This window comes from Monodon monoceros, unplaced genomic scaffold, assembly GCF_005190385.1.
Source record: "Monodon monoceros isolate NGI ecotype Baffin Bay Population unplaced genomic scaffold, NGI_Narwhal_1 Super_Scaffold_14, whole genome shotgun sequence".
Taxonomy (NCBI): domain Eukaryota; kingdom Metazoa; phylum Chordata; class Mammalia; order Artiodactyla; family Monodontidae; genus Monodon; species Monodon monoceros.
In genome coordinates, this window is record NW_021703770.1 from 76,417,991 (window position 1) to 76,443,690 (window position 25,700).

General features: G+C 45.0%; 1 protein-coding gene across 8 annotated transcripts in view; it reads right to left on the minus strand.

The window, feature by feature from the left end:
* SPIDR (scaffold protein involved in DNA repair) overlaps positions 1-16,796 on the minus strand; it is a 384,011-nt gene extending 367,215 nt beyond the window's left edge. For all 8 annotated transcript variants that reach the window (XR_003793585.1, XR_003793584.1, XM_029223063.1 and 5 more), the window contains exon 1: positions 16,711-16,796. Coding sequence is in view for 6 of the 8 variants with exons in the window: in XM_029223063.1 (XP_029078896.1) it covers positions 16,711-16,743 (33 nt within the window). In the remaining 2 variants the exon portion in view is untranslated. The remainder of the gene's footprint in view (positions 1-16,710) is intronic.
* Positions 16,797-25,700: the final 8,904 nt, after the last annotated feature.

Below are 25,700 nucleotides of genomic sequence, written 5' to 3' on the forward strand. Positions count from 1 at the left end.
AAAGCTTACCAAAGTTGGTGAATTTTTGTGTAGCCATCTTAATATTGAAGACAGAAGAAAAAAGCAACATTTTCGGCATATTATGCTTTATTTCAATAAAGGGAAAAACTCAACTGAAATGCAAGAAGAGATTTGTGTAGTGTATGGAAGAGGTGCTGTGACTCATCGAACGTGTCAAAAGTGGTTTGCGAAGTTTCATGCTGGAGATTTCTCACTGGACGACGCTCCACAGATGGGTAGACCAGCTGCAGTTGACAGCGATGAAATCGAGACATTAATTGAGATCAACATTATACCATGCGGGAGACAGCCGACATACTCAAAATATCCAATTCAAGTGTTAAAAGCATTTGTACCAGCTTGGTTATGTTAGTTGCTTTGATGTTTGGATTCCACGTAAGTAAAAAAAAAAACTTTCTTAACTGTATTTCCACGTTCGATTTTCTACTGAAACGTAAAAAAAAAGTTCCATTTTTAAAACAAATTGTGATGGGTGATGGAAAATGGATACTGTACAGTGATGTGGAACAGAAGAGACAGTAGGGCAACTGAAATGAACCTCCACCAACCACACCAAAGGCTGGTCTTCATCCAAAGAAGATGAGGTGGTGTATATAGTGGGATTGGAAGGGAGTCCTCTATTACAAGCTCCTTCTGGAAAACCAAACAATTAATTCCAACAAGTACTGCTCCCCATGAGACCAACTGAAAGCAGCACTCTACGAAAAGTGTCTGGAATTAGTCTACAGAAAACGCATAATCTTCAAGATAACGCAAGACCACATGTTTCTTTAATGACAGGCAAAAACTGTTAAAGTTTGGCTGGGAAGTTCTAATACACCCACTGTGTTCACTAGACATTGCACCTTCGGCTTTCCAATTATTTTAGTCTTCACAAAGTTCTCTTAACGGAAAAAATTTCAATTCCCTGGAAGACTGTAAAAGGCACCTGGAGGGCTTCCCTGGTGAGGCAGTCGTTGAGAATCTGCCTGCTAATGCAGGGGACACGGGTTCGAGCCCTGGTCTGGGAAGATCACACATGCCGCGGAGCAACTAGGCCCGTGAGCCACAACTACTGAGCCTGCGCGTCTGGAGCCTGTGCTCCGCAACGAGAGAGGCCGCGATAGTGAGAGGCCCACGCACCGCGATGAAGAGTGGCCCCTGCTTGCCACAACTAGAGAAAGCCCTCGCACAGAAACAAAGACTCAACACAGCCAAAAATAAATAAACAAATGTGGGGGGCTTCCCTGGTGGCGCAGTGGTTGAGAGTCCGCCTGCCTATGCAGGGGACATGGGCTCGTGCCCCGGTCCGGGAAGATCCCACATGCCACGGAGCGGCTGGGCCCGTGAGCCATGGCCGCTGAGCCTGCGCGTCCGGAGCCTGTGCTCCGCAGCGGAAGAGGCCACAACAGTGAGAGGCCCGCGTACCTCAAAAAAAAACAAAAAAACAAAAACAAAAACAAATGTGGGGTTTAAAAAAAAAAAAAAAAGGCACCTGGAACAGATCTCTGCTCAAAAAGATAAAAAGTTGTGGGAAGAAGGAATTATGAAGTTGGCTGAAAAATGGCAGAAAGTAGTGGAACAAAATGGTGAACACATTGTTCAGTAAAGTACTTGGTGAAATAAAAAAGGTGTCTTTTAGTTTTACTTAAAAACTGAAGGAACTTCTGGCCAACCCGATAATTAATGTGTTTTTTAAAATAAGAAAATAAACTCCAGAGAAAAACAGGTAAAAATTAGTTATTTCCAAACTTCTGATCTAAACAAGATGATACAGATCTGTTTCTCCCAGCTTCTCCCCACTAAAAACAACTATAGTCCCTGAAAATAACATAGAGACTGGTAAGAATTCTAGAAATAGCAAGCTGGTTTGGGAGCCCAAGACTGAAGGAATAACAGAGTAACAAGGTGACTTATGTCTGAGCACCCAACAGAAGGTAACCGAGACCCCATGTTTCCCCACCCCCAACCTAGCTCATTCCTCCTCTTGATCAAACAGGAATCTCTCTGACAGTATCAACTAAGCCCAGCACCACCAGACGGAGAGAGCAATTGGGAACACTGCCAATAATAAATGATCAAGGGAATCCCAATGGACCCAGATCTCCTTCCATTAGAGATTCCAGGACAAGGAAGAGAGTGGAGAGAGGTGGAGAGATTAGGTGTCAGTAGGATAGATCTCTTGATAACTCACACATTACCCAAGAATCACTCTCTGTCTCTCAGAGGCATGGGGGATCCCAACACAGCAATAACCTGACAAGGGAAGCTTCTTGGTCACTGTGTGCCTGAGATTCTCTGCTCCTTCACCAAGAGACCCTAGCAGGTCAGCCTGGGGAACCCCCTTCTGTTCCCTAAGGTTACTGGCACTAGATATGCCGAGCAGACCAAAACAACATCACAAAGCCTCTAAAAATTAAACTATCATTAGAACCACAATCCACAAAAGTAGGTCAGGACCTGTGTGCTTGATCTTAGCAGCATACTGCAACAATAAAACACTTAAGTAGAACCCAGCATCTCCTAAGATAGACTAAATGTCCAGAATACAATTGAATATTGTTCTTCATACTAAGAACCAATACTATCAAAAAACAAATAAAAAGAAACAATCAACTGATGCCAACAAGCAAATCAATCTGGTGCTGGAACTATCTAACAAGAATTTTTTAATAGCTGTCATAAAAATGCTTCAATAATCAACTGCAAGTTCTCATGAAACAATGAAAAATTAGAAAAAAAGAGAAAAAATTATAAAAAAGGACCAAATGGAAATTATAGAACTGAAAAATACAATTACCAAAATAAAAAACCTACTGGGTAGACTCAATAGTAAAATCATAACTACAGAAGATAGAATCAGTAATTTGTAGGCCGATCAATACAATTCAACTAATCTGAACAACAGATTCAGACAAAATATAGTGAAGAAAAATGAATAGTGCCTCAGGGACCTGTGAGACAATAACAAAGGATTCTTCATCCATATCACTGTTCCAAGAGGTAAAGAAAAAGAAATTAAACTGAGAAAGTATTTTAAAACGTATCAGCTCAAAATTTCCTACATTGGGTAAAAGATATAATATTTCTACAATAAGCTGAAAGAACCCCAAACAGGATAAACCCAAAGAAACCAACAGCAAGACATCAAAATTAAACTTCTAAAGATAAAGAAAAGTTTGGAAAAGAACCATGATAACATACTGCCTATACAGGGACATCAATTCTAGTGACAGAATTCTCATCTGAAATCTTAGAGCCAGAATGAAGTGGGGCAATTATTTTTCAGTTCTTAAAGAAAATAACAGCAACCCAGAATTTGATATCCAGTAAACTGCTCAACAATCAAGGGGAAATAAAGATATTTTAGACCCCCCCCCCCAAGAAAAACCACTTAAGTATTTGGAAACCAGCAGATACACACTTAAAGATTGGTAAAAGAAAGTACTCAAACAGTAGAAAATGATTTTTTTTAAACCTTGTGAGCAGTGTGGAAAAAGGAAAAACAGAAACTGCAGGAGTATGGATAAATACAAAAGACAATCCTTCTCAAGAGCTGTATAAATCATAGTCAATTAATATGAAATATGAAACAAAAGCCACAATACTAGGTTACATTAAAGGTGCCTAAATGGAAAGTGAAGCTTCCACATTTTACTAGAAGTGATAAAATGCTGCATATGTAAACTGTGATAAGCTACACATATATTATTGTATATCTAGAAAAACCATTGAGAAAATGATACAACCAAAAAAGCTAAGAAAAACTATATATAAATCAAAATGGAAACCTAAAATTTTTTAAGTAACTCCAAAAAAGCAAGAAAAGAGAAAGGAAAGAAAAGGGAGGAAACAACAAAATGGCAAACTTGAACACTAACATATCAATAATTTTCTCTTACATGTAAATGACTTAAATACATCCATCAAAAGACAGAGCCTGGCAGCGTAGATTAAAAAACATGAACCAACCACATGCTATTTGGAAGAAACTAATTTCAAGTTCAACACTATAGGGAGGTTGAAAGTAAATGAATAGAAAGATATGCCAAGTAAACACTGACAACAAAAGTGGCTATATTAGTATCTGGTAAAGTAGACCTCAGATCAAAAAGAAATTTCTAGAAACAAAGAAATTATGTAACAATAAAAGAATAAATTCAACAGAAAGATACAACACTGCTAATTTTATAAACACCAAACAACAGAGCCTCAAAATGCATAAAACAAAACTGATAGAGCCGAAAGAATAAATACACAAATCCACCACTACAGTTGGGGATTTCGACACCTGCCCACCATGCTCAGCAACTGATAGAACTTCTAGGTAGAAAACAATATAAGTCATACAAGATCTCACCAAAAAAAACCAAAACAAACAAAAAAACCCTAACAATACCTAACTGACAAAAAGAGAGCATACCACCCAACAAAAACAAAATACATATTATTTTTCCAAACACAAAGGAACACTCACCCAAATGTAGCATATTCAGAGAATAAATTTAAGAGAATGAAATCATACAGAATGTGGCTTAATCATAAATGAATTAAATTAGAAACCAATAATGAAAACAAAACAGATAAATGATAAAAACATGAATAAATAACAAGCTTCTGATTCATGAATAAAACAGTCTTCAACAGATTTTTTTAAACATACAAAATTAAATGAAAAAAGAAACAGCAATCAAAATATATGGGATGCAGCTAAAACAGATCTGAGAGGGAAATTCGTAACATTAAATACAGTTGACCCTTGAACAACAAGGTTTGAACTGCATGGGTCCACTTACACATGGATTTTTTTCAATACCTACCTACTCCAGTACCACATGATCCACAAGTGGTGGAATCCATGGATGTGGAACCACAGATACAGAGGGCTAACTGTGAAGTTATACATGGACTTTCAACTGCACAGGGTATCAGCCTCCTAAACTCCTCACTGTTCAAGGGTCAACTTATTTTCATTGGAAATGAAAAAAACTCAAATCAATAACCTAAATTCCAACCTCAAGAAACTAGAAGAACAAAAAATAACTAAAGCAAGCAAAAGGAAGAGAATAGTAGGAATCAATTCAATTCAAAACAGGAAAACAACTATTTTTTAAAGCAATAAAACCAAGAGCTAGTCCTTCAAGAGATAATTACAATTAATACACATCTATGAGGACTGACAAAAAACAGAAACAGAGAAGACACAAATGACAAATATGAGTTTGAAATAGGGGATATCACTACAAATCCTACAGCCATTGAAAAAATATATCCCTACAAATCCTACAGCCATTAAAAAGATATAGGAACACTACAAACTTTGCACTCATAAACTCAATAACTTCTAAGTCAACCAATTCCTCAAAAACCACAACTTCCAAAACTCAACCAAGAATAGATAATGTAAACAGACCTTATAACCATCAAATAAATTGAATTTGAAAAGTCCCAGAAAACAAACCACTAGGCCCAAGTGATTTCATTACACAATTCTAACAAACCTTCAACAAAGAATTAACATCGACTTTTTATAATAACTTCCAGAAAATAAAACAAGAAAGAACACTTCCAAACTCATTTTAGGAAACTAACATTACCCTGATAAGAGTCAGGCAAAGACAATATAAAAAAGAAAACTACAGACCAAATGTCTCTTATGAATTTAAATGCAAAAAAAAACTCAACAGAATATCAGCAAAAGGAATCTAATAACGTTTACAAAGAAATGTACACCAAGGCCAAGTGGGGTTTATTTCAGGTGTGCACGGCTGATTCAACATTCAAAAATCAACCAATGTATGAGAATCCGCCTGCCAATGCAGGGGACACAGGTTCGATCCCTGCTCCGGGAAGATCCCACACACCGCAGCGCAACTAAGCCCATGCACCACAACTAGTGAGCCTGCAACTAAGCCTATACCACAACTACTGAGCCTGTGCTCTAGAGCCCACAAGCCACAACTGCTGAGCCCACGTGCCACAACTACTGAAGCCTGTGCACCTACAGCCCATGCTCCAGAACAAGAGAAGACACAGCAATGAGAAGCCCAAGCACCTCAACGAAGAGTAGTTCCCACTCGCCGCAACTAGAAAAAGCCCGCACGCAGCAACAAAGACCCAACACAGCCAAAAAGAATTAACTAATTAAAAAATATATATGGATCAATTTTTTTTTAAATCACCCAATGTAATCTACCATATATCAACAAGCTGAAAAGAAAAACTGCAGCATCTGGTACACAAAAAATGCATATAATAAAATCCAATACCAATTCATTATAAAACTGTAATCTAACTACAAATAAAAGTAAACTTCCTCAACTTAAGACCAACTACCAAAAACCCTCAGCTCACATCATACTGAACCAGGAAAGAATGAATGCTTTCCCCCTCCCCCTAAGATCAGTAACAAGTAAGAATGTCCACTCACATAACTCCTATCCAACATGGTACTGGAAGTTGTAGCTGCTACAATAAGGCAGGGAGATGGGACAGGGGTGGGGGGGCGGCAGTGGACAACAGTGGATTTGAGAATATACAGCTTGAAAAAGAAAAAACAAAACTACAAAGACATGATAGTCTACACAGAAAATCCCAAGAAATCTAACCAAAAAAAATGGCTAGTACTAATAAGTACTAGGCAGCCTTGCTGAGTTCAGCAAGGCTACAGAATATAACACGAATGCACGAAAACCAATCCATTTCTAAATACTAACAATAAACATGTAGAAACTAGAATTAAAAACACAATACAATTTACAATCACACCAAAATAAATGAAATACTTAAGTATAAAGTTACCAAAACATGTATGGCACCTGCATGCTACAAATTTCAAAATGCTGATGAAAGAACCCAAAGATTAACAAATGGAGAGACATGGACTAGGAGACTCACAGATGTCTATCTGCCCCAGATTGATAGATAGCTTTAATTCATTTCCTATCAAAATTCCAGAAAGTATTTTGTAGACATAGCCAAACTATTTTAAAACTTACAGGGAAAGCCACAGGCCCTAGAAGAGCTAAAACTGTTTTGAAGAAGAATAAAGTGGAAAGTCACTCTATCCAATGTTAAGGCTTAGTAGGCAAAGAGATAGACACATAGATGACTGGACCACTTCAGAAACCCAGAAATAAACCCACACATATTTGCGCAATTGGTTTATGACAAACATGCAAAAGCAATTCAATGGCGGAAGGAACAGACTTTCAATAAATGGTAGTGGACAACTGAAAGTCCATAGACCAAAAAAAGAAAAAAAAAAAAAAAACCTCAACCTAAACCTCACACCTTATATGAAAATTAACTCAAAATATGCCATAAACTTAAATGTAAAACATTAAACTATAAAGCTGTTAGAAAAAAACAGAAAACTTTTGAGTTCCAGAGCTAGGCAAAGAGTTGTTACAGATTTGATAGCAAATGCACGAACTATCAAATGAACATGGTAAAAATTTTAAAATGTTGCTGCCAGAAGATATTTGGAAACAACATGTCCAACAAGGTACTAGTACCTAGAATATTTTTTAAGCTCTCAAAATTCAGCAATAACCCCAAAAAATCCAATTTAAAAATGGGTAAAAGAAACGAACAGGTATTTTGCCAAAGAAGACAGACAGATAGCAAATAATCACATAAAAACATGTTCAACATCATTAGCCATCATGGAAATACAAATTAAAACCACAATGAGTTATCAGCACACACCTATCATAATGGCTAAAATAAAAAACGTGATGAGCAAACTTCCAGAATAAGAGAATAAGAACCTCTAATAACTTGCTCCTTCATAAAAGAAATAATAACTGCGGGAAAAAATAGTCAAAGTTTAATTTTTCAAAACTTTGGAAATTAACCATAGGCTCATAATCTGAACAGCATTCACTCAAGAAAAGGAGCTTAATATCGACAAGAACAGTGAACTTTTTGGTGTTTTAATTTGCCCTCATCTCATGCCCCCTCTCTAGCTCCATAGTAGCCTTGAAAAACAGCAGCCTCATAACCAGGATAAGCTGTGTAAACTGGCAGCCCAGCAGGCAGAGGAGAGAGCAAACTGGGTTTGTAGGTCCTCAAAAGGCCCTATCCACAGAGTATTATCACTATCTGAACTGCCTGGCAGCTCCTGAGAAAAAAAACTTATTCACAGAACTTAGTTCGACCTGACTCACAGCTCACTCAATGGGAAAGCCCTATCACCAGGGCATTTGTCTAAAACAATTGACAGCAATTCATATTATAGCTGCCTGCGGCAGCAATAGTCATTTCAGGGACCAAAGAGCCAAAAGTGCTAACGAAGGAATATCTGAAGAATAAGATGTCCACAGGCAGCACTGAAAAGATCTGACATGTTCCAGGGGATCTGGAATGCTACCTGATCTGCAGGGCTGTGTGTATGCCCAGGAAAAACCTGAGAAGGCCCCAATATCTCAGCTCTGGATAATATCAAGGCCCTGCACAAGGAGAAAGTTAAGTCAGTTATAAACTGCCAGACTACAGAAGGCACGCCTCAACGCACACAGAGCTCTTCAGTAAAGAATGAAAGACTTACTGGCTCAAAGCATCTAAAGAAATATCTGTCCAATAATTCACAGACAAGTAAACAAACACTGTAGTGTGTTCAGCAGCTACAAACAGGAAATATTTTTTTCCTCAAATTTTTGGCATTTACTGTAAGCCTCAAACAGCCACCAACACTCCATTTTATGCAGTTTATGGGTCCGGGTTCACAGGGCAGGGCATGGGCTGGGACAGCAAGGCCCCCTTACTTCCAGCTCTTTGATGGCAATCCACCCCTTGTCCCTTAATGGACCCATCTCCTAGAGGTACCAGGAAAAGTTGGAGATGCCGCTTTTCCTACAGAAAACAGGAACTTTACAAACTTTAAGAAACTTTAGGAAAGTCATTAAACAAATAAATAGCAATAACAAACAAATTAAAAAACCTCTGGGGAGGGGATGGGAACTTAATGTCCAGAGTTGTTGCATTATATTTTAAATTCTGGTTTCAACCAAAAATCGTAAGACACAAAGAAACAGAAAGGTATAACAAGAAAAATGCAGTCAAGAAAAACTGTACCTGAGGGAGGCCAGAAGCTGGATTCACCAAAGACTTTAAATCAGCTTCTGTAAATATGCTCAAAGAAAAAAAAGGAAATTGTCTAAAAAAGTTAAAACAAAATAGCCCAGCAAATAGAGAATATAAAGACATAATTATTTTTTAGAAAGAAAGCAAGAAACCACTACACTCAAATAGAAATTCAAGAACTGAATAGTACAATAACTGAAATGAAAAGTTCTCTAGAGAGGCTCTATAGCAGATTTGAGCTAGCAGAAGAAAAAGTCAGCAAACTTTGCAACAGGACAATTGAGAGTATCCAAGATGAAGAGCAGAAAAAAAAAGAATGAACAGAACCTCAGAGACCTGTGGGACACCATCAGGTATACAAATATATGCATAAGAGTCCCAGAAAAAAAGGAAGATGTAGAAAGAGTATCTGAAAAAATACAGACCAAAAACTTCCCAAATTTGATGAAATGTTGATTATACACCCAAGAAACTCAAAAAACTCTGAGGATAAACTCAGAGACCAACCCTGAACACATCATGTGAACTACTAAAAGACACAGAGAAATCATAAAAGCAGCAAGAGAAAAAAGACTCATCATGTAAAAGGATCCCTAATAAAATAGCTGACTACCCACAAGAAATCATGAAGACCCCCTCAAACAAACAAGAGCAGAATACACATTCTCCTTACATACATATGAAACCTTCTCATAGACAGAACAAGCCTCAATACATTGTAAAGGAGTGAGAGCATATTATTACTACTCTTAGACAACAATACAATGAAACTAACGACAAAAATACAACTGCAAAAATCACAAAAATATGGAAATTAAACAACACACTCCTAAATATCCAGTGGATCAAAGACAGAATAACAAGAAAAATTAGAAGATATTATGAGAAAAATGAAAAAAATAAGATATATTAAATCTTGCACATGCAGAAAAAAGCAATGCTTACAAAAAAACTTATAGCTGTAAATATCTATTTTTAAAAAGGCCTCAAATTAATAGCTTAACCGCTAATCTTAGAAAACTAGAAAAATAAGAGCAACTAACCCAAAGCAAGCAGAAGGAAGGAAATGAGGACAGAAATAAAATAGAAAACAAAATAAAGAAGAATATAAATATAACCAAAAGTTGGTTCCTTGAAAAGACCAAAACGGACAAACCTTTAGCTAAACTCACAAAAAGAAAAAAAATAAGAGGGAAAGAGAGAAGATTCAAATTGCAAAAACAAGAAATGAAAGAGAAAAAGCACTAAAGGATTATAGGAAACCCTATAAGGAATATGAAAAACTGTACGCCAACAAATTAGGTAACTACCATACAATACACAGGCTCCAAGAAAGACACAAACTAGCAAAACTGACTCAAGTAGAAATTAAAAAACTGAATAGGGCTTCCCTGGTGGCGCAGTAGTTAAGAATCCACCTGCCAATGCAGGGGACACGGGTTCGAGCCCTGGTCCGGGAAGATCCCACATGACGCAGAGCAACTAAGCCTGTGCACCACAACTACTGAGCCTGTGTTCTAGAGCCCGTGAGACACAATTACTGAGCCTGCGTGCCACAACTAGTGAAGCCCGCACACCTAGAGCCCGTGCTCTGCAATGAGAAGCCGCCACAATGAGAAGCCCGCACACCGCAACGAAGAGTAGCCCCCGCTTGCCACAACTTGAGAAAGCCCACATGCAGCAACGAAGATCCAATACAGCCAAATTTTAAAAAAAAATATGGGCAAGTAATTTGAATACACATTTCTTCAAAGAAGATACACAAATGACCAATAAGCACATGAAAAGATGCTCAACATAATTAGTCATTACGGAAACGCAAATCAAAACCAAAACAATAAAATACCACTTTCTACCCATTAAGATGGCTAAAGTCAAAAGAACGCAATAACAAGTATTGACAAGCATTCAGAGAAATTAGAATCCTCATTCCTTGCTGGTGAGACTAAAAAATGTAACCACTTGGAAAACAGTTTGGCAGTTCCTCAAAATTTAAACATACAATTACCATATGACTCATCAATTCCACTGGTAGGTTTACATCCAACGTAAATGAAAACTCTCATCTTCACAAAAATTGGTACACAAACGATCATAGCAGCATCATTCATAACAACCAAAAAGTGTAAATAATCCAAATATCCATCAATTGATGAATGGAATTTTTTTAATGTTGTATACCATACAATGAAAAATTATTCAACCGTAAAGGGGAATGAAGTACTGATACATGCTACAACAATGGATGAACCTTGAAAATGTTAGGCTAAGTGAAATAAGCCAGTCTCAAAAGACCATGTTATTCCATTTATATGCAATGTCCAGAATAGGCAAATCTATACAGATGGAAAGTAGCTTAGTGGTTGCCAGGGGGATGGGGAAGGAGAGAATGTGGAATGACTGCTAACAGCCATGGAGTTCCTTTTCAGTGTGATGAGAATATTCTCTAATAAGAAATATTTGTACAACTTTGTGAATATACTAAAAACCACTGAATTCTGTACTCTAAAAGCATGAATTTATTATCTATGAAATTGAATCACTCATACATTGCCAGTGTAATATTGTACAGCCACTCTAGAAAAGTTTGTTAGTTTCTTATAAAACTAAACATCAAATTACGATATGACCCAGCAATTACACTCTTGGGCATTTATCTTAGAGAAATAAAAACCTATGTTCCCCAAAACACCTGTACACAAGTGTTCACACACAGCAGCTTTATTCTAATAGCCAGAAACTGGAAACAGCCCAGATGTACTTCAACAGGTAAAATGCTAAGTGAAACTGTGGTACATCCATTCTGTGGTAGTCCATTCCATGGACTATGACTCAGCAATAAAAGTGAAGAAGCTACTGATATACACAACCTAGACAAGAATCTTATGCTGAGTGGGAAGAAATATAAGGAAAACAATATCAAAAGATTATAAATTGTATGATCCTATCCCAATAACATTTTTGTTTGGTTTGGTTTGGTTTGGTTTGGTTTGCGATACATGGGCCTCTCCCTGTCGTGTCCTCTCCCGTCGCGGAGCACAGGCTCCAGACGCGCAGGCTCAGTGGCCATGGCTCACGGGCCTAGTTGCTCCGCGGCATGTGGGACCTTCCCGGACCGGGGCACGAACCCGTGTTCCCTGCATCGGCAGGCGGACTCTCAACCACTGCGCCACCAGGGAAGCCCCCAATAACATTTTTGAAATGACAAAAACTTTTAAATAATGAATAGATGAATGATTGCCAGGGGTTAGGGGTGGGAGTTAATGGGAGTCGGTGTGATTATAAAAAGGATCCTATGCTGATGAAACTGTTCAGTATCTTGACTGTGGTAGTAGATACATGAACCTACACATGATAAAACTGTACAGAACTAAACACACACACAGACGCACACCTGGGGAGATTTGAATAAGACAGTTGTATTGTATTAATGTCAATACATTGGTGGTGATATCGTACTACAGTTTTGCAGAATGTTATCATTGTGGCCAACTAGATAAAGAATACGTGAGATGTCTATAATTCCTTACAACTGTTATGTGATTCTACGATTACCTCAATTTTAAACAGGGATTGCCTTCAGGGACATGATTAAGTGCAGGAAGGAGCAGGGCAACAATTGCTGGTTTTCACGAGAAATTTTTTCATACTACTTTTTTTTTATCTATGAGCATATATTATTTTGATTTAAAAGAAAATATTTTTCCCCTTACAGGAAATATATATGTGAAGTACCTGACATACGAAAAGTCTTCAATAAATGTTAGTTCTCCTTTCCTTCCATTTTAAGGATAAGACAACGTCTGGACTAAGATATCAGTACTAAGGAGTCCAACTCTGAGAAGCAGAGCCACTGGTAAATCATCCAATGGGATTACCAAGGGCTAAAACTGGAACCATAATGTACTCCTACCAAGGTAACTATGAGAGAATCTCTCTCCACCACTGAACAACTTTAAAACTAAGCCCTCTTCCTATTCCTTGTTCAACAAATTGAGTGAAGCAATTCTGGAGAAATCTAAAGGCAAAAACAGTAGAGGATGAACAATAGCTCTGTCTTCATCTACAAATTTCTTTCATTATCATGGTGTTTTATTATTAATTGCTTTCATTATCACTAACATTAATTGAGTGCCTATACGCTCAGTACATCATTTCATGCAGTTCTCATCATTTAACCCTCATACCAACCTTGCAAGATCGGTATTATCTTATCCCCATTTGATAGACAAAGAAGCTACAACTTAGAAATGCTGTGTATATTGTGCTGGTCAGAGAGCTAGTAAGCAACATGTCAGGATTTTCTCCCATGTATGTCTAATTCCAGAAATAAAGATTCTAGCCACTGATTCTGCATTATCTCACTTTAACAAAAGTGTCTAGCGATAACTGTCACGTGCACCTTCAACTCAAAGGCACATAACAGCAGCTGAGCTTTCCGACCGGGTTGAGAACCTGGGAATATCACTGGAACTTCTAAGTCTCAAGCCCAGTCATGGTATCAGCCACTAGCCTCCTCCTAATCATGATGTCTCACCTGCCATTCTGCACTCTTACGGCCAACTATGTCAGTGTTTCCTTTCAAGCATTAAGACTGCTACCCTTCTACCAATTCACTTTACCAATCACCAACCCACAAGGCTAGGATAAAAAGACCCACAGATGAGAGTGGCCCTCTTCATATTTTCTTATTACTTGTCCTTGGTCAATGCTGGTAAACACTCTTACCATTCCCTACCCCTCTACTCTCACACACACACTTACATACACAAGTTCCACACCCATGCTTGCCTTTACCACTCCTTGTCACCATCATAGCGCAAGCCGACACATCTTCCCTAAGGTTAAAATAAGCCACTATAAAACTCAGCAGACCTCCCATCTACTGCGCTCTCCTTCTTCCCTATAGTCTCAGAGGAAAAATACTCCTATTACCTAATACTAGCCCCTTTCTGTAACAGAAGCCAGGTCCTCATTCTATCCTTGGCTCCTCCCCATGCTGCTTCAAAGAAGCAATGTTTCCCTTTCTTGAAAAATAACTTCTTTGAAATGACACGTACACTGCATTTAATTAAAAATTACTATGTCCTTGCTATTATGAAAGAAGCACCAGAAATAAAATAAGGTTTTCTGATGAGGACCCAAAGGAGTAGAGAAGGAGGGTGTCATCAGAAAGATATGATGTTCCTTTATTTCTTTTATGACCTTACCAAGATAGTTTTCCTTTCAGTGAGAAAGAGAAGGGGGAGAGCTATAATTCAGTCTGAGGAGGCAGAAGGAACTGTGAGAGTGAGGGGAGGACCAGGAAATCTCAGAAGGTAAGTGACTCATAGGTAAAGGGAGTACCTGTGGTCGTTCCTGGCTATTTAGCAAAGGGAGAAGACAAAGCTTAAAGGGAATAAGAATCATAGCACTTGAAAGGACAGTGAGGGGGCAAAGGCAGGAGGGAAGAAAGAAATAAAATACACCCAGCCGTGGAGCAACTTGGAGCCTAATCTCTCCCTGGGCCTTAAGTTCCCTAACATCAGGTAAGAAGCAACTAACTCTCCCCAAGTTTCCCATTTTTCACAGGTTCAAGTTTTGAGTCACCACTAACTCTTCCCTCTTCATCTTTCCATTTCAGGTACTTAAGTCTCATCTTCCTTTTATTATCTATCAACTCAGTCCTTTCCCAATACTATTCCCAATTCTACGATGTTAGTTCAGGCACATATCAACTTCCATTTTAAGAGTCCAGAAAGATCTACATGGCTTGCCCAGAATTATAAAATTAGTTAGTTGTACAGCTGAGACTGGCACCCAAGTCTTCTGACCAGGGTATTTCCCCATGTTTCTTCATACCTACAATACTTGCAAACCTTCTATACTAGTTCTCCTTTCATTCATTCATCAGATATCTATTAAGTATCTAATATGTTCAAGGGACTATGACAGGTGCTATGATAAGGTCTTGAAAACTGATAGAATGACGAAGGGAAAAGTGAGTATCAAGACAAAAACATGAAGATTTCTAAGTGAGGATGTAGTGTAAGTGCCTGACATTAAGCATCTGATTGCCAGGTGGCATCCACTTTAGAAGAAATCCATCTTGAATAGAAGTATCTACAGCTGTATGCCAGAGCTACTTGCAAAACAACCAGGTAAGGAACTAGGCTGCCCTCACCCATGAAGGTTCCTCTTTCAACAAGCCCTGGTAACCTAAATAACTGACCATTTGAGTGACCGTGCTTCTCCCTCCCTGCTATTGCTTTAAATTAGCCAACGAAGAATGAATCCCCGAAATTCTAGACACCTAACCCCCAGACCCTAATAAAGGCAGACCCCAGGTGTGCCGTCCCTCTCTCCCTGTGTCTCGCCCCCCAACCTCACCGTGAGGTCCTTGGGTGTACCATGCACCCTCCAGGACCTGTGAGGAATGAACCTTGCTCCTCCAAGTCTCCTGATGGTTTCTGCTGAAGTGCACCCTGCAATCGCAATTAGAGAGCATCAGTGTCAACAGGCTGAGAGCAGCACAACACAGGAGGAAGTGCTGGCACCCAGGGGACTAAGGGCAAGAAAATGACAACTTCATGGTGCACTGCGTTTAAACCGCGCTCAAGGGAAAGGTCAAATACACATCTGAAAATCGTCCATACAGAGGGACAGCTAACATCAATGTGTGAGACTTCCCAGAACAAACTTGTGAAGTGAGGAAAAAGGCGCAAAGTCAGAAGTCAGAACCTGGCAGGAAGGCAGCAAAGGAGAAATAAATGAGCAGTTGCAATACGGGAAAAGAATCAAGTGGCAAATGTGTCAAATGCTACAGTGACCAAGTTCACAAGTTACATGGGCTTCAACAATTTAACATACTTCCTTGATTCCTTGGTTTTTTCTTTCTTCACATTTTAGTATTTTTGAAATCAGGGTTAGGTATGCTTGTCATGGGCTTCCTGGACTTCGTAAATGGGTAGTCACAAAACTGACAGCGTGTGTGACAACCAATGATATTCCAGGGGCAAGGAGACACAGCAGTGAGACGGCGGCTGAACCAGCGTGCGCGGACTATTTTTTCAGGAACTTTTTTGGTAAGAAAAGAGGAGTCAAGAAAGGAGTCAGTGTCTGCTTTCATTCAGTTTTCAGTACGACGAGACAAGCATGTCGGTAAGCAAGGAGCTCAGAAATCGCTTTCAAAAGGTAAAGGGCACACGCAGGACAAACGCAATGCACTCAGAACGCAGCTGCGCCGCTCTCAGCGCGGTCACCAGGCGGACCCCGCGCCCGACTCGGCCGAGACGCTCCCGCTCCGGCGTCGGAAGGGGCAGGGGAGGCAGCGCGGCGCAGACGCGGTGGCTACGCAGGCCCTCCCGGACCCCAGGACGCCGCCGTCGCCCTGCGGCCCAGCAGAGACCCGCGAGCACCAGCTGGACTCGGGCCGCACGGCCGGGCTCACCCGCTCCGGTCGCCCCGCAGCCGCGACCCTCGCCCTCCAGGGAGGCGGCCCCTCCCGCCCCGCCTCCAACGCGGGCTGCGTCCACGCCACAGACGCCCCGGCCGCCCACCAGCCCGGGGCCAGCCACACGCGCCCCGCGGGCGAAGCCGACGTGGGGGGACCGAGGAGACGGCGCCCAGAGACCCACAGCCTACCTTCGAGCCACGAGACTGGCCTCCGCGGGGCATCTCCGTGCGCGCCGCCTCCTCCAGAGCGTGCCACCCCCTCAGGCCGCCGGAAGGCCGCGAGTCCCCGGACCAACTCGGCGCGCCGCGACACACCGCGCTCTGCGATTGGCGGACGCTCGGGCTGGGGGCGGGGATTCTCCGGACGCACCGCCCTCCCAGCCCGCCGCGCCTCACTGCACTCTGCGATTGGCGGACACTCGCGCGGGGGCGTGGTTTCCCTACTACCCACGCTTCCTGGCACTAATCTACACTGCGGCCGCTGGGAACCTGGCGCCGGCACGAGCTGTAGGTCCGGGTTGTCCTGTGTTGCTCGGCCTGCCTGTAACTGGGCCGGGGTCCGGCAGAGCACGCGCTGGAGTGGCCGCAGCGCCGCCGTAGCCTCCTGGTCAGGGAGCTGCTGAAAAACCCGCGCGGGGTTTTTCAAATAAAGCTCGTGCTTGATGTGCTTTGTCAGGCAAGGACCGGCCTTAATAAAAATAAACGGTAACCCAAAGTGGGCTATGAATTCAGCAAGCGGTGCTTAGGGAATGGTTGCAGCCGTGGATAACCGGAGACAGGGGTGTTATTTCCCCATCTACTTGAGAGCAGGGGCTTAGTATCCAGAGCAGAAGTTTTCAAGTTCAGAGACGCCAGAATCGCTGCTTCTCCCTAATGACGGCCTGGTCCTCGAATGTTCTGGGCAGGAAGAGGGTCGAAGAGGACGCTGGCCTGTCCCTTCTGCCTCCTGGGGGCCCAGACACAGGGCTCGGGGGCTGCTGAACGTTGAGGCCTGGATGCTTCCAGGTGTGGGATGAACCTGCCACAGCACACTGGAGCTGCCCCTTCCGAGATTCAGGAAACGGGGGGAACCACCAAACGGAGCCCATCCCCAGGCTCTGCTGCAAGTCTGCTCGGACTGATCCTGAAGACTGGGGATCCCCATACTGACAGGGCCTCGATCCCCATACTGACAGTGTTCTGTGGAATTTCCACTAGACCCCTTTCTACCCTGTTCTGAGCAAATTACTAGTCAATCTATGCTACCATCACCCCACGAGCAGACTGGGACGCTGAGGCTCCGAGAAGCCAGGTAATCCAGCCAGAAGCACAGATGTGAGGCCACGGAGTGGGGTCTGCACCCGCCGCCCGCCCAGGGGGACTGCCCACTCCTCGCAGCTTCCACACCTGTTCCCTTCACCCCCCTCCCGGGACGAGTTCGCAGAGCCTCCTCTTGGGGGGATTCACTTACCTTCTTCTAACAGGATCCGTCTCACTATCCTGTTTTGGGATCATCCGGAAGGCTTGTCACTGTGAAGCAGGATCAGCCTCACGTCACCAGGGCAGCTTTCCTGGATCACGCTCACCACCTGCACATCCACTCCCAGCTCAGACCCAGAAAGGCCCCCTCGGCCCCGAGCCCCATGGCTCTGCCTGGGATCCCACCCCCTCCTGCCTGGTCCGTCCCTCTCATGTCCCCTGCAGCGTCACCAGGAGCTCCCACCTGCCCCAGACAGGCTGTCTGCTCTGTCCTGGGGAGGCCTCCGTGGTGTCAGGTGGAAGAAACAAGAGGTACCCGTAGGCCTCCCTCACACAGCCCGGTGGCCAGCACCCACCTACTGACCTCATTACCCTGGATGGACGGGTTCAGGGGCCCCGTGGCATCTCCTAGTTCTCATTTCATCCCAGCACTGCCCACAGGGAAGTTGCTAAGCAACTCTGTGCCGGCTGCACAGAGAGGACGCTCATACACACGCCCCCCTCCCAGCACACGGGGCTCTCATGGCCAGGCCCCTCCCTGGAAATGGAGATCACATGTGAAGGTACCCAGCAGCCCACGGGGCTGTTGTGGTCAGGCCCCTCCCAGGATATGGAGCTCACCTGGGCAGGTACCCAGCAGCCCCTGGGGCCCTCGTAGTCAGGCCCCTCCCCAGGTATGGAGCTCACTTGGGCAGGCACCCAGCAAGGCTGGGCACCCAGGAACTGTGCATGTAGCCCTCATTGTAGAGCACCCCCAGCTCACCCGTTGCTCAGAGCTGACCCTGAGCACCTCAGAGCAGGACCTGAACTAACAAACAGCAGCTCCGACAGGTCTGTGACCCTGGGCTTCACTCTGTGCAGCCTCCTTCCACCGGATCTTCCAGAGGCTTCCACTGCAGCTGGGGCACCAGGCCTCTGTTTTCACCCACTCCTCTCCCTGACTCCTGGGTTCCTTTCATTAGGAGAGGGTCTTGAAGTTGTCTCCCACTCATGGACCAGACAAAATGATTAGAAAACAAGCAGGGATGCAGCCCCGTGTGTATCCTGACCCTGAGGACCCAACACCTGTTCCTTGGACCTGGCCAGTGCAGCAAGGCCCATTTTCTACAACTCTGAGCCCCTGAGGGACGAGGATTGGCTGACCTGGGCAGCCTGACCCGGCCAGCCAGCCCTCCCTAGGTGTGCCTGGGTTGAGGTCAATATAAACACCCCTCCAGGCAGCAAGAGCCCCTGCAGCTGTACCTGATGCCATATTCTCTGCCCTGTCAGCAGTTTTGCCGCTGGGATGGTGGGAGGGAGTAGGGCCCACGGCTCTGTGGGTGGCTCGGTGTGAGTGGGGCTCTGCTGGACTTTCCGCAGGAGTTGCCGGGCTGCCACCTGCTAAAGAAGAGGATGTGTCACCCGTAACTGCTGTTGGAATTTCTCCCAGGGCAGAGGTGAGGAAGGAAAAAAGCAGTGGGGGCCGGGACAGGAGGGGTATGTCAGGCAGGGAAATGGAAAGCTTCCAGAAGAACGCCCAGGGCCAGGACCATCCTGGCTGGCCTGCAGACACCAAGTCGGCCGGCGTGCTGTGGCTGGGGTGGTTCCACGGCCCTTCCTGTAGGCTTTCAAGTCCTTGCACACATTCAGGTGTTTTACCTGGGAAGGGTGGGAACAGTTCAGCAGCAGCTGGCCTAGGGCTCAGCTCACGTTTACTCAGAGACTCCTTGGCACGGTCCCCCAGCTTTGCAAAGAGGATGCTCCTTGCGGGGTGGGGGGCTGCTGGCTGCATGGGAGACGATTCCCCACCCCTGACCAACTTCAGAATTGTTTACCACTAGAGCAAGTGCCCTGATAGGGTTTTCATCTGTGTAACTAGTGGGTTCTTAATTAGCAACATGAACGGTGACATCAGAGGTCCTGAATCAGGAGGGAAATACTTATCCCCAACATGTACAGGCGTAAAAACCTGGGGAGGCCATGTGCAGCCAGCACCCTTAGGGATGGGCTTCCAACTGACCCCTCAACATTCTGGTGTCCAGCTTCTGCTTTATGATTTCTGGGGCCCAAGGCTGACTCTAAGGGTTCTGCAATCCAGCCTCTGTCGGCCTTTAATGAGACCCGCACTCCAGAATCCTACAGAGTAGGGTCTGTGTGACCGTTCTGTGGCTTCTGTAACAAATGACCACAAGCTGGGTGGTTTAAAACAACAGGAATTCATCCTCCCCCAGTCCTGGAGACCAGGCATCTGAGATCAAGGTGTTGCAGGACAGAAGTCTCTCCAAAGGCTCCAGGATAGGGTTCTTCCTGCCTTTTCCAGCTTTTGGGGGCTCCAGGCATTCCCAGGCTTGCGGCTGCATCCCTCCCGTCTCTGCCTCTGTCTTCACGTGGCTTCTCCTCTGTGTCTGTGTTTCTCCTCTTTTGTCTCCCATAAGGACTCTCTCAATTGGATTGAGGGCCACCCTAACCCAAGATGACCTCACCTCTAGATCCTTAACTACATATAGAAAGACGCTTTTCCCAGATATGGTCCTGTTCATGTGTTCTGGGGGGGCACATCTTTTGGGGCCAGCATTCAACCCATTACCTGTGTATAAAATAACCCTCATTTTAGGAGATTACCAAGGTCCCGTATAGACTGGCACAGACAGCAGCCATGTGGGTGGGGTCTGGGCAGAGTGAGGACCCTGGAATCACCTGGAAAGGATGAAGTCCTGGCTGCATTAGGTGAGCTCTTCCACCACGGGGCACGTGGAAACAGCCACTCCACTCTGTCCGTGGAAAGGGACCCAGTGCCAAGTCCAGAAATGGTTATATTGGAAAGCTGGCTCTTCTGGGATCTCATCATCAATAGCACCATGTAACCAGTAACTACGGGCTTGGGGGAATCAGTTTCTGGCACGTGATGACAGCACTGTCTCTTTAGGCTCATCCAGCCTAGAATAGGAACGTTTGAAGGAGAAGAGTTTGGGAGATTGTGAAGCTTGGTTGTCAAGGAAACTGAGAAGGTGTGTCAAGGAAATTTCTCCCTTAAACTGAAGGCAGGGCTGGGAGAGCTGAACTCCAGGGACCTTTTAAAGGGGCTTCTCTGAAGCACCATCACCTGAGAGGTGGTCTCAGCGTGAGCTGGGGTTTGCGAAAAGTGTGATGAGATGAAGCCTGACTTTCTGTGACAGCTGGGGAGGGCTTTGTAAAGCACCTTGGCTTTTAAGGTAAAGTTTGTTGCTGGAACAAAGTGTCTCCCAGAACTGGGCTGGAGTTCAAGGTGTCTCTGTCCCCTTCTTGTGAGAGTCCAGGGCAGGTGGGTGTGAGGTCCCAGGCTCTGGCCCCCTTGTTTCTCCTCCCTGCTTCCAGGTGAGGGCTCCAACCAGCAGGGTGGGGTGACCAGGTGGGCATCATGCCCTCCGTCCTAGGATGCAGGCTGGCCAAGGCCCTCACCACGTTCACCCCTTCCCCTTGGTAACACGAGAAACTGCGCCCCAGCTGTAAGGGGTGGGAAGGCTGGGAGGTGCAGGGTAGCTGTGAACAGGAAAAAGGGAAATGGGTTCTGATGGGCAGCTGTGCGGCCCTGTTGTGAGGGTCACCTGGACGGTAGCGCACAGACTCTGGGTCCTGGGAAGCTTCGATGCTTTGTGGTTCTGGAAATCCTATAGGAGACTGTCCACAGCAGGGAAGCTAATGCTCTCAGTGGAGATGGTGAAGCCAAAGATCTTCAGTTCAGACTGAAGGGGCCAATGTACATACAGGACAAAACCATCTCGTGTGATTGGACTTCAGGCATGTTTAACTTGAATGCAGCCATGTTAATGCCTAGCATCTTGTAACTTGTGCCTCCCCTCAGGGACCCCCTCCTCAGTTCCTAGGGTTCCTGTAACTCACATACAGGGGGATGGAGAGTGGGCTCTGTCCAGTCTGAGCCCTGAGTTACCCTGAGTGTGAGTCTGCTCAGGACCGCCGTAACAAATAGCACAGACAGGGCAGCTTGAATAACAGACCTATCTCCCAGTCCTGGATGCTGAGATCAAGGTGTGTGCACGCTGACTTCTCCTGAGGCCTCTCTCCTTGGTGCTTAGACAGCTGTCTTCTCCCCAGGTCCTCACATGATCTCCCCCTGTGCCTATCTGTGTCCTAATCTCTTCTTGTAGGACATCAATCCTATTGGATTAGGATTAGGTCACTCTAGTGACCTCATTTTTATGTTGATCACCTCTTTAAAAATCCCATCTCCAAATACAGCCACGTCCTGGGGTCCTGGGGGTTAGGGATTCAGCATGTGAATTTGGGGGGACGTGACTGAGCCTATACCATCCTCCTTAGGAACCAAGTGTGCTTCGGTCCTTCCTTCCCTCAAGTCACACGAGGTGATGTAATGGCTCAAGGAGAGGCCACTCGTGCAGAGTTTGTGTCCCAGCTGGGGAACCCTCCTCTTCTCTCTTTGATGAGGCCATGGCAGTGCCTGCCCCGTCCTGAGGTGAGCAGTTCTGGGGTTTCCTGCCGTGTCGCCCGGCCTGCTGAGGTGCCCCTTGTCAGGGAGCTCAGGAGCCAGCAGCCTAGTGGGGATGCCGGGGACTCTCAGGGCCTTGGCAGATGTCTCTCCTGGCAGATGCCCTAGCGAAAGTGGGGAAACATTTGGGGGATTACAGGTGGGAGAGAGTCAATCTCATTTATGCTTCAGAAAGACCACATTGGGGTGGGATGTGAGACGCACCGTGGGGCAGGGAGCTTTGTCAGGCCTGATGGAGGAACCAGGCACCAGATCGGGCTTGGGCCAGGGCTGTGGGCATAGAGGGGAATTAGTGTGGGAACTAGCCACAGACTGTTGTCGAAATCTCGGCTTCCCTGTGCACCGAGGCTGAACAGAAATACGGAGATGGGTTTTGGAGGAAGAGAGAGATGGCTTTATTTTTCTGCCAGGCAGAAAGGAAGACACAGCCGGCTAGTGCCTCAAGAACTGGGCACTCCCTCCTTGAGAATCAGGGAAGATTTTATATGTGGGGCTCTCGCAGCCCGGGGTATAGGATAAGGATCAAAGTAGTGAAGGTCTTGCATTCCTCCTTTCCTTTGCATCATTTCAAAACAGTCATAGTTGGCATCAGGCCGCCCGGCAGTCTGTAATTACGTCCGTTTGCCTCTGGTTTATCGGCAGTAACTTCGTTTCTGAAATGCAAAAACCATAGGGGGTGATTTGTTATGAGGAGCGTATAGAATGTAAGTGCTGGACATAATAAGGTTAGGGAGTGAGAGGCAGGGGATGTAACTCACACAGAGTTAGGGGTGATGGGTGCCGAATGTAAATTACATAGTGTCAGGGAGTGAGGTTAGTCTTGTAAAGTACAAATCTAGTTACTACAAATGAGCGACAAAGTAAAACAAAGAGTGATGAACTCTTTCAGCCCAGGTTATGTTTCTTCTCTAGCCTCTTCGCTGTTCCTTTGTTTTCCTTGTTCTCAGGGGAGGGAAAACTTCATTTCTATTTTTGCTGCAAGAAGACTCTGGAGGAGCAGGTGACAGTCACTGGGGCACAAGGAGGGTGTGAGCCTGGGAGACCCCAGTGTTACCGAACAAAGCTTGGGTCCGCTTGCCCAAGTGCAGTAAAGCCAGTCTACTGACCCCAGGTGTGGTGAAGGAAAGTGCAGCTTTAATTGTAAAAGTGCCAATACAAGGAGGCCAGGTGGCTTGTGCTCTAAAACCCCAAACACCCTGAAGGATTTCAGCAAAGCAATATTAAAGGCCAGGTGAAGGAGGGGGACGCAGGGTATGTGATCAGCTGGTGCACAATTCTCTGGTTGATGGTGAGGTAACAGGCGGTTAACATTATAAATTCTTAGGCACCAGAAGCTCCGGGGCTACCTGTTCATGATCATCAAGTAGTTAATTTCTTCCACTTGGTGGTGGAGGAAGGGTGCATCAGACACTGTTATCCAGGTACTTCAGAGAGGACCTACAGCAGAGGATATGGGGGAGGGGTCTGTCCTGGGAAGGCCCCGTAGGGTCCTGCTTGGTTACACCCGGTGCCTGGGCTCAGCAACCTGGGAAGGTGGGGCTGCTCCTGGGTGTGGGGAGCTGCTGGCCCAGTCCTCTGAGGGGCCTGTTAGCCCCCAAGGGAGACGGGGATGCAGTGGCTGGACAGAGGCATCTGGCCTAGGAGAGGGATCCAGGCTGGAAATGTCACTGGAATCATCGCAGGGAGGGAGAAGAAAGGCCAGTGGGGGCAGGTAGGTCACAGCAGACTACATGCAGGTGACTGCGGTCCTGTTGGAAGCAACTCAGATCCAGAAAGGAGTGGCCATCAGGGGCTCAGCTCCATTCTCCTGTTCCTTTGTAAAACCACTGTGTCAGTTTGAGACACCGCCAGGAGACGTCTGGGCCCAGTGCTGCCATGGCTTCATCAAAGGGCCCAGGGGGAACAGAGAACCACTGCAGGCCCCACCCATGTCCGCACTGGGAATGAACCCCATCAGGGCTCCTGGGCTCACAGACTTGAGGGAACCTCTGTCTTCAGGACTGGTCTTCCTCCCTCCTTTCACCTGCTGGTCAGAGGCCCAGGAACCCCCAAACTGGCTCCACCCCCAGGGCCTGGATTCAGAGGCCCAGGAACCCCCATCCTGGCTCCACCCCCAGGGCCTGGATTCTGGGACAGCTTAGGGGTAAGCAAGACCCTCATGCTCCTTTATCTGCCTGGGGGTGAGAAAGTCTAAAACGCTGCAATTGACTGATTATGGAGGGCTGAGTGTTTCCAGCAGGTATGGGTGGAAAGATGGGGCATGAAGTTCTTATGTCTGCAGGGTCTTGCCAGCATGAAGATCTGTGTGTTTTCCCCGGCCAGTCAACATCCTCCCAGGAAGCCCAGATCCAGGATTACGAGGGCAGAGGCTCTCCCCTTGCTTATCTGTAACCTCCCACTCCCACAGCAAGGCTGTGGCTGGCTCCCTGGCTCCCACCATCCGCCATTTATCTGTGCATTGCTCCTTTCCAGGTTACATGTGCAGAGGTTTCAGAATTGTTAGCTACTACACCCTGGAAAGAACTTCGTAGAATAAAGCCCACTGTTTATATATGGTCCCTTTTGCCTTCAGTCTACAGATTCCATTCATTTCCAAAGGTAACTTAGGTCAGCACCTTTTATCCCATCCCTTACAGTGAGTTGTTTCCATATATTTCTAATACAGTTAGATTCTGTGACATTATGTATTCCATCCTGCAACACTCCTACATCCTAAATAACTAAATTTGAATAGATGATGATTGGCCCCTTGGGCTATGCACATCTGTGGGCTTAGACAAATGCATAGTGACGGGCGTCCACCCTAGAGTATCACATGGACTACTTCAAACCCCCACACCATGATCTGCTTATCATCTACGTAGCTTTGCCTTTCCCGGAATGTCATCAATGGGGTCATGCTGTGTGCAGCCTCCGCAGACTGGAGTCTTTCACTTAGCAGTGTATACTGAAGATTTATCCGTGTCTTTCCATAGGTTGGTGGTGCATTCTCTTCTGCTGAGTAGTATTCCACTGCACGTGTACGGGAGGAAGAACAACTTTCCCTCTACTTTTCTAGGTTCTTGGTTGAGACCACCCCCGCCCCTGTAATAAAAGACAGATTACCAGGAGAAAAGCCGAAGTTTAATAACATGTATAACTTCTGAAAACAGGGGGGGATACCACGGAAAACTGAGTCACTCCCTGAAATGACCAAAACCATCCCTTTAAATACCGTCTTCAGCTAAAAACAGAAGAA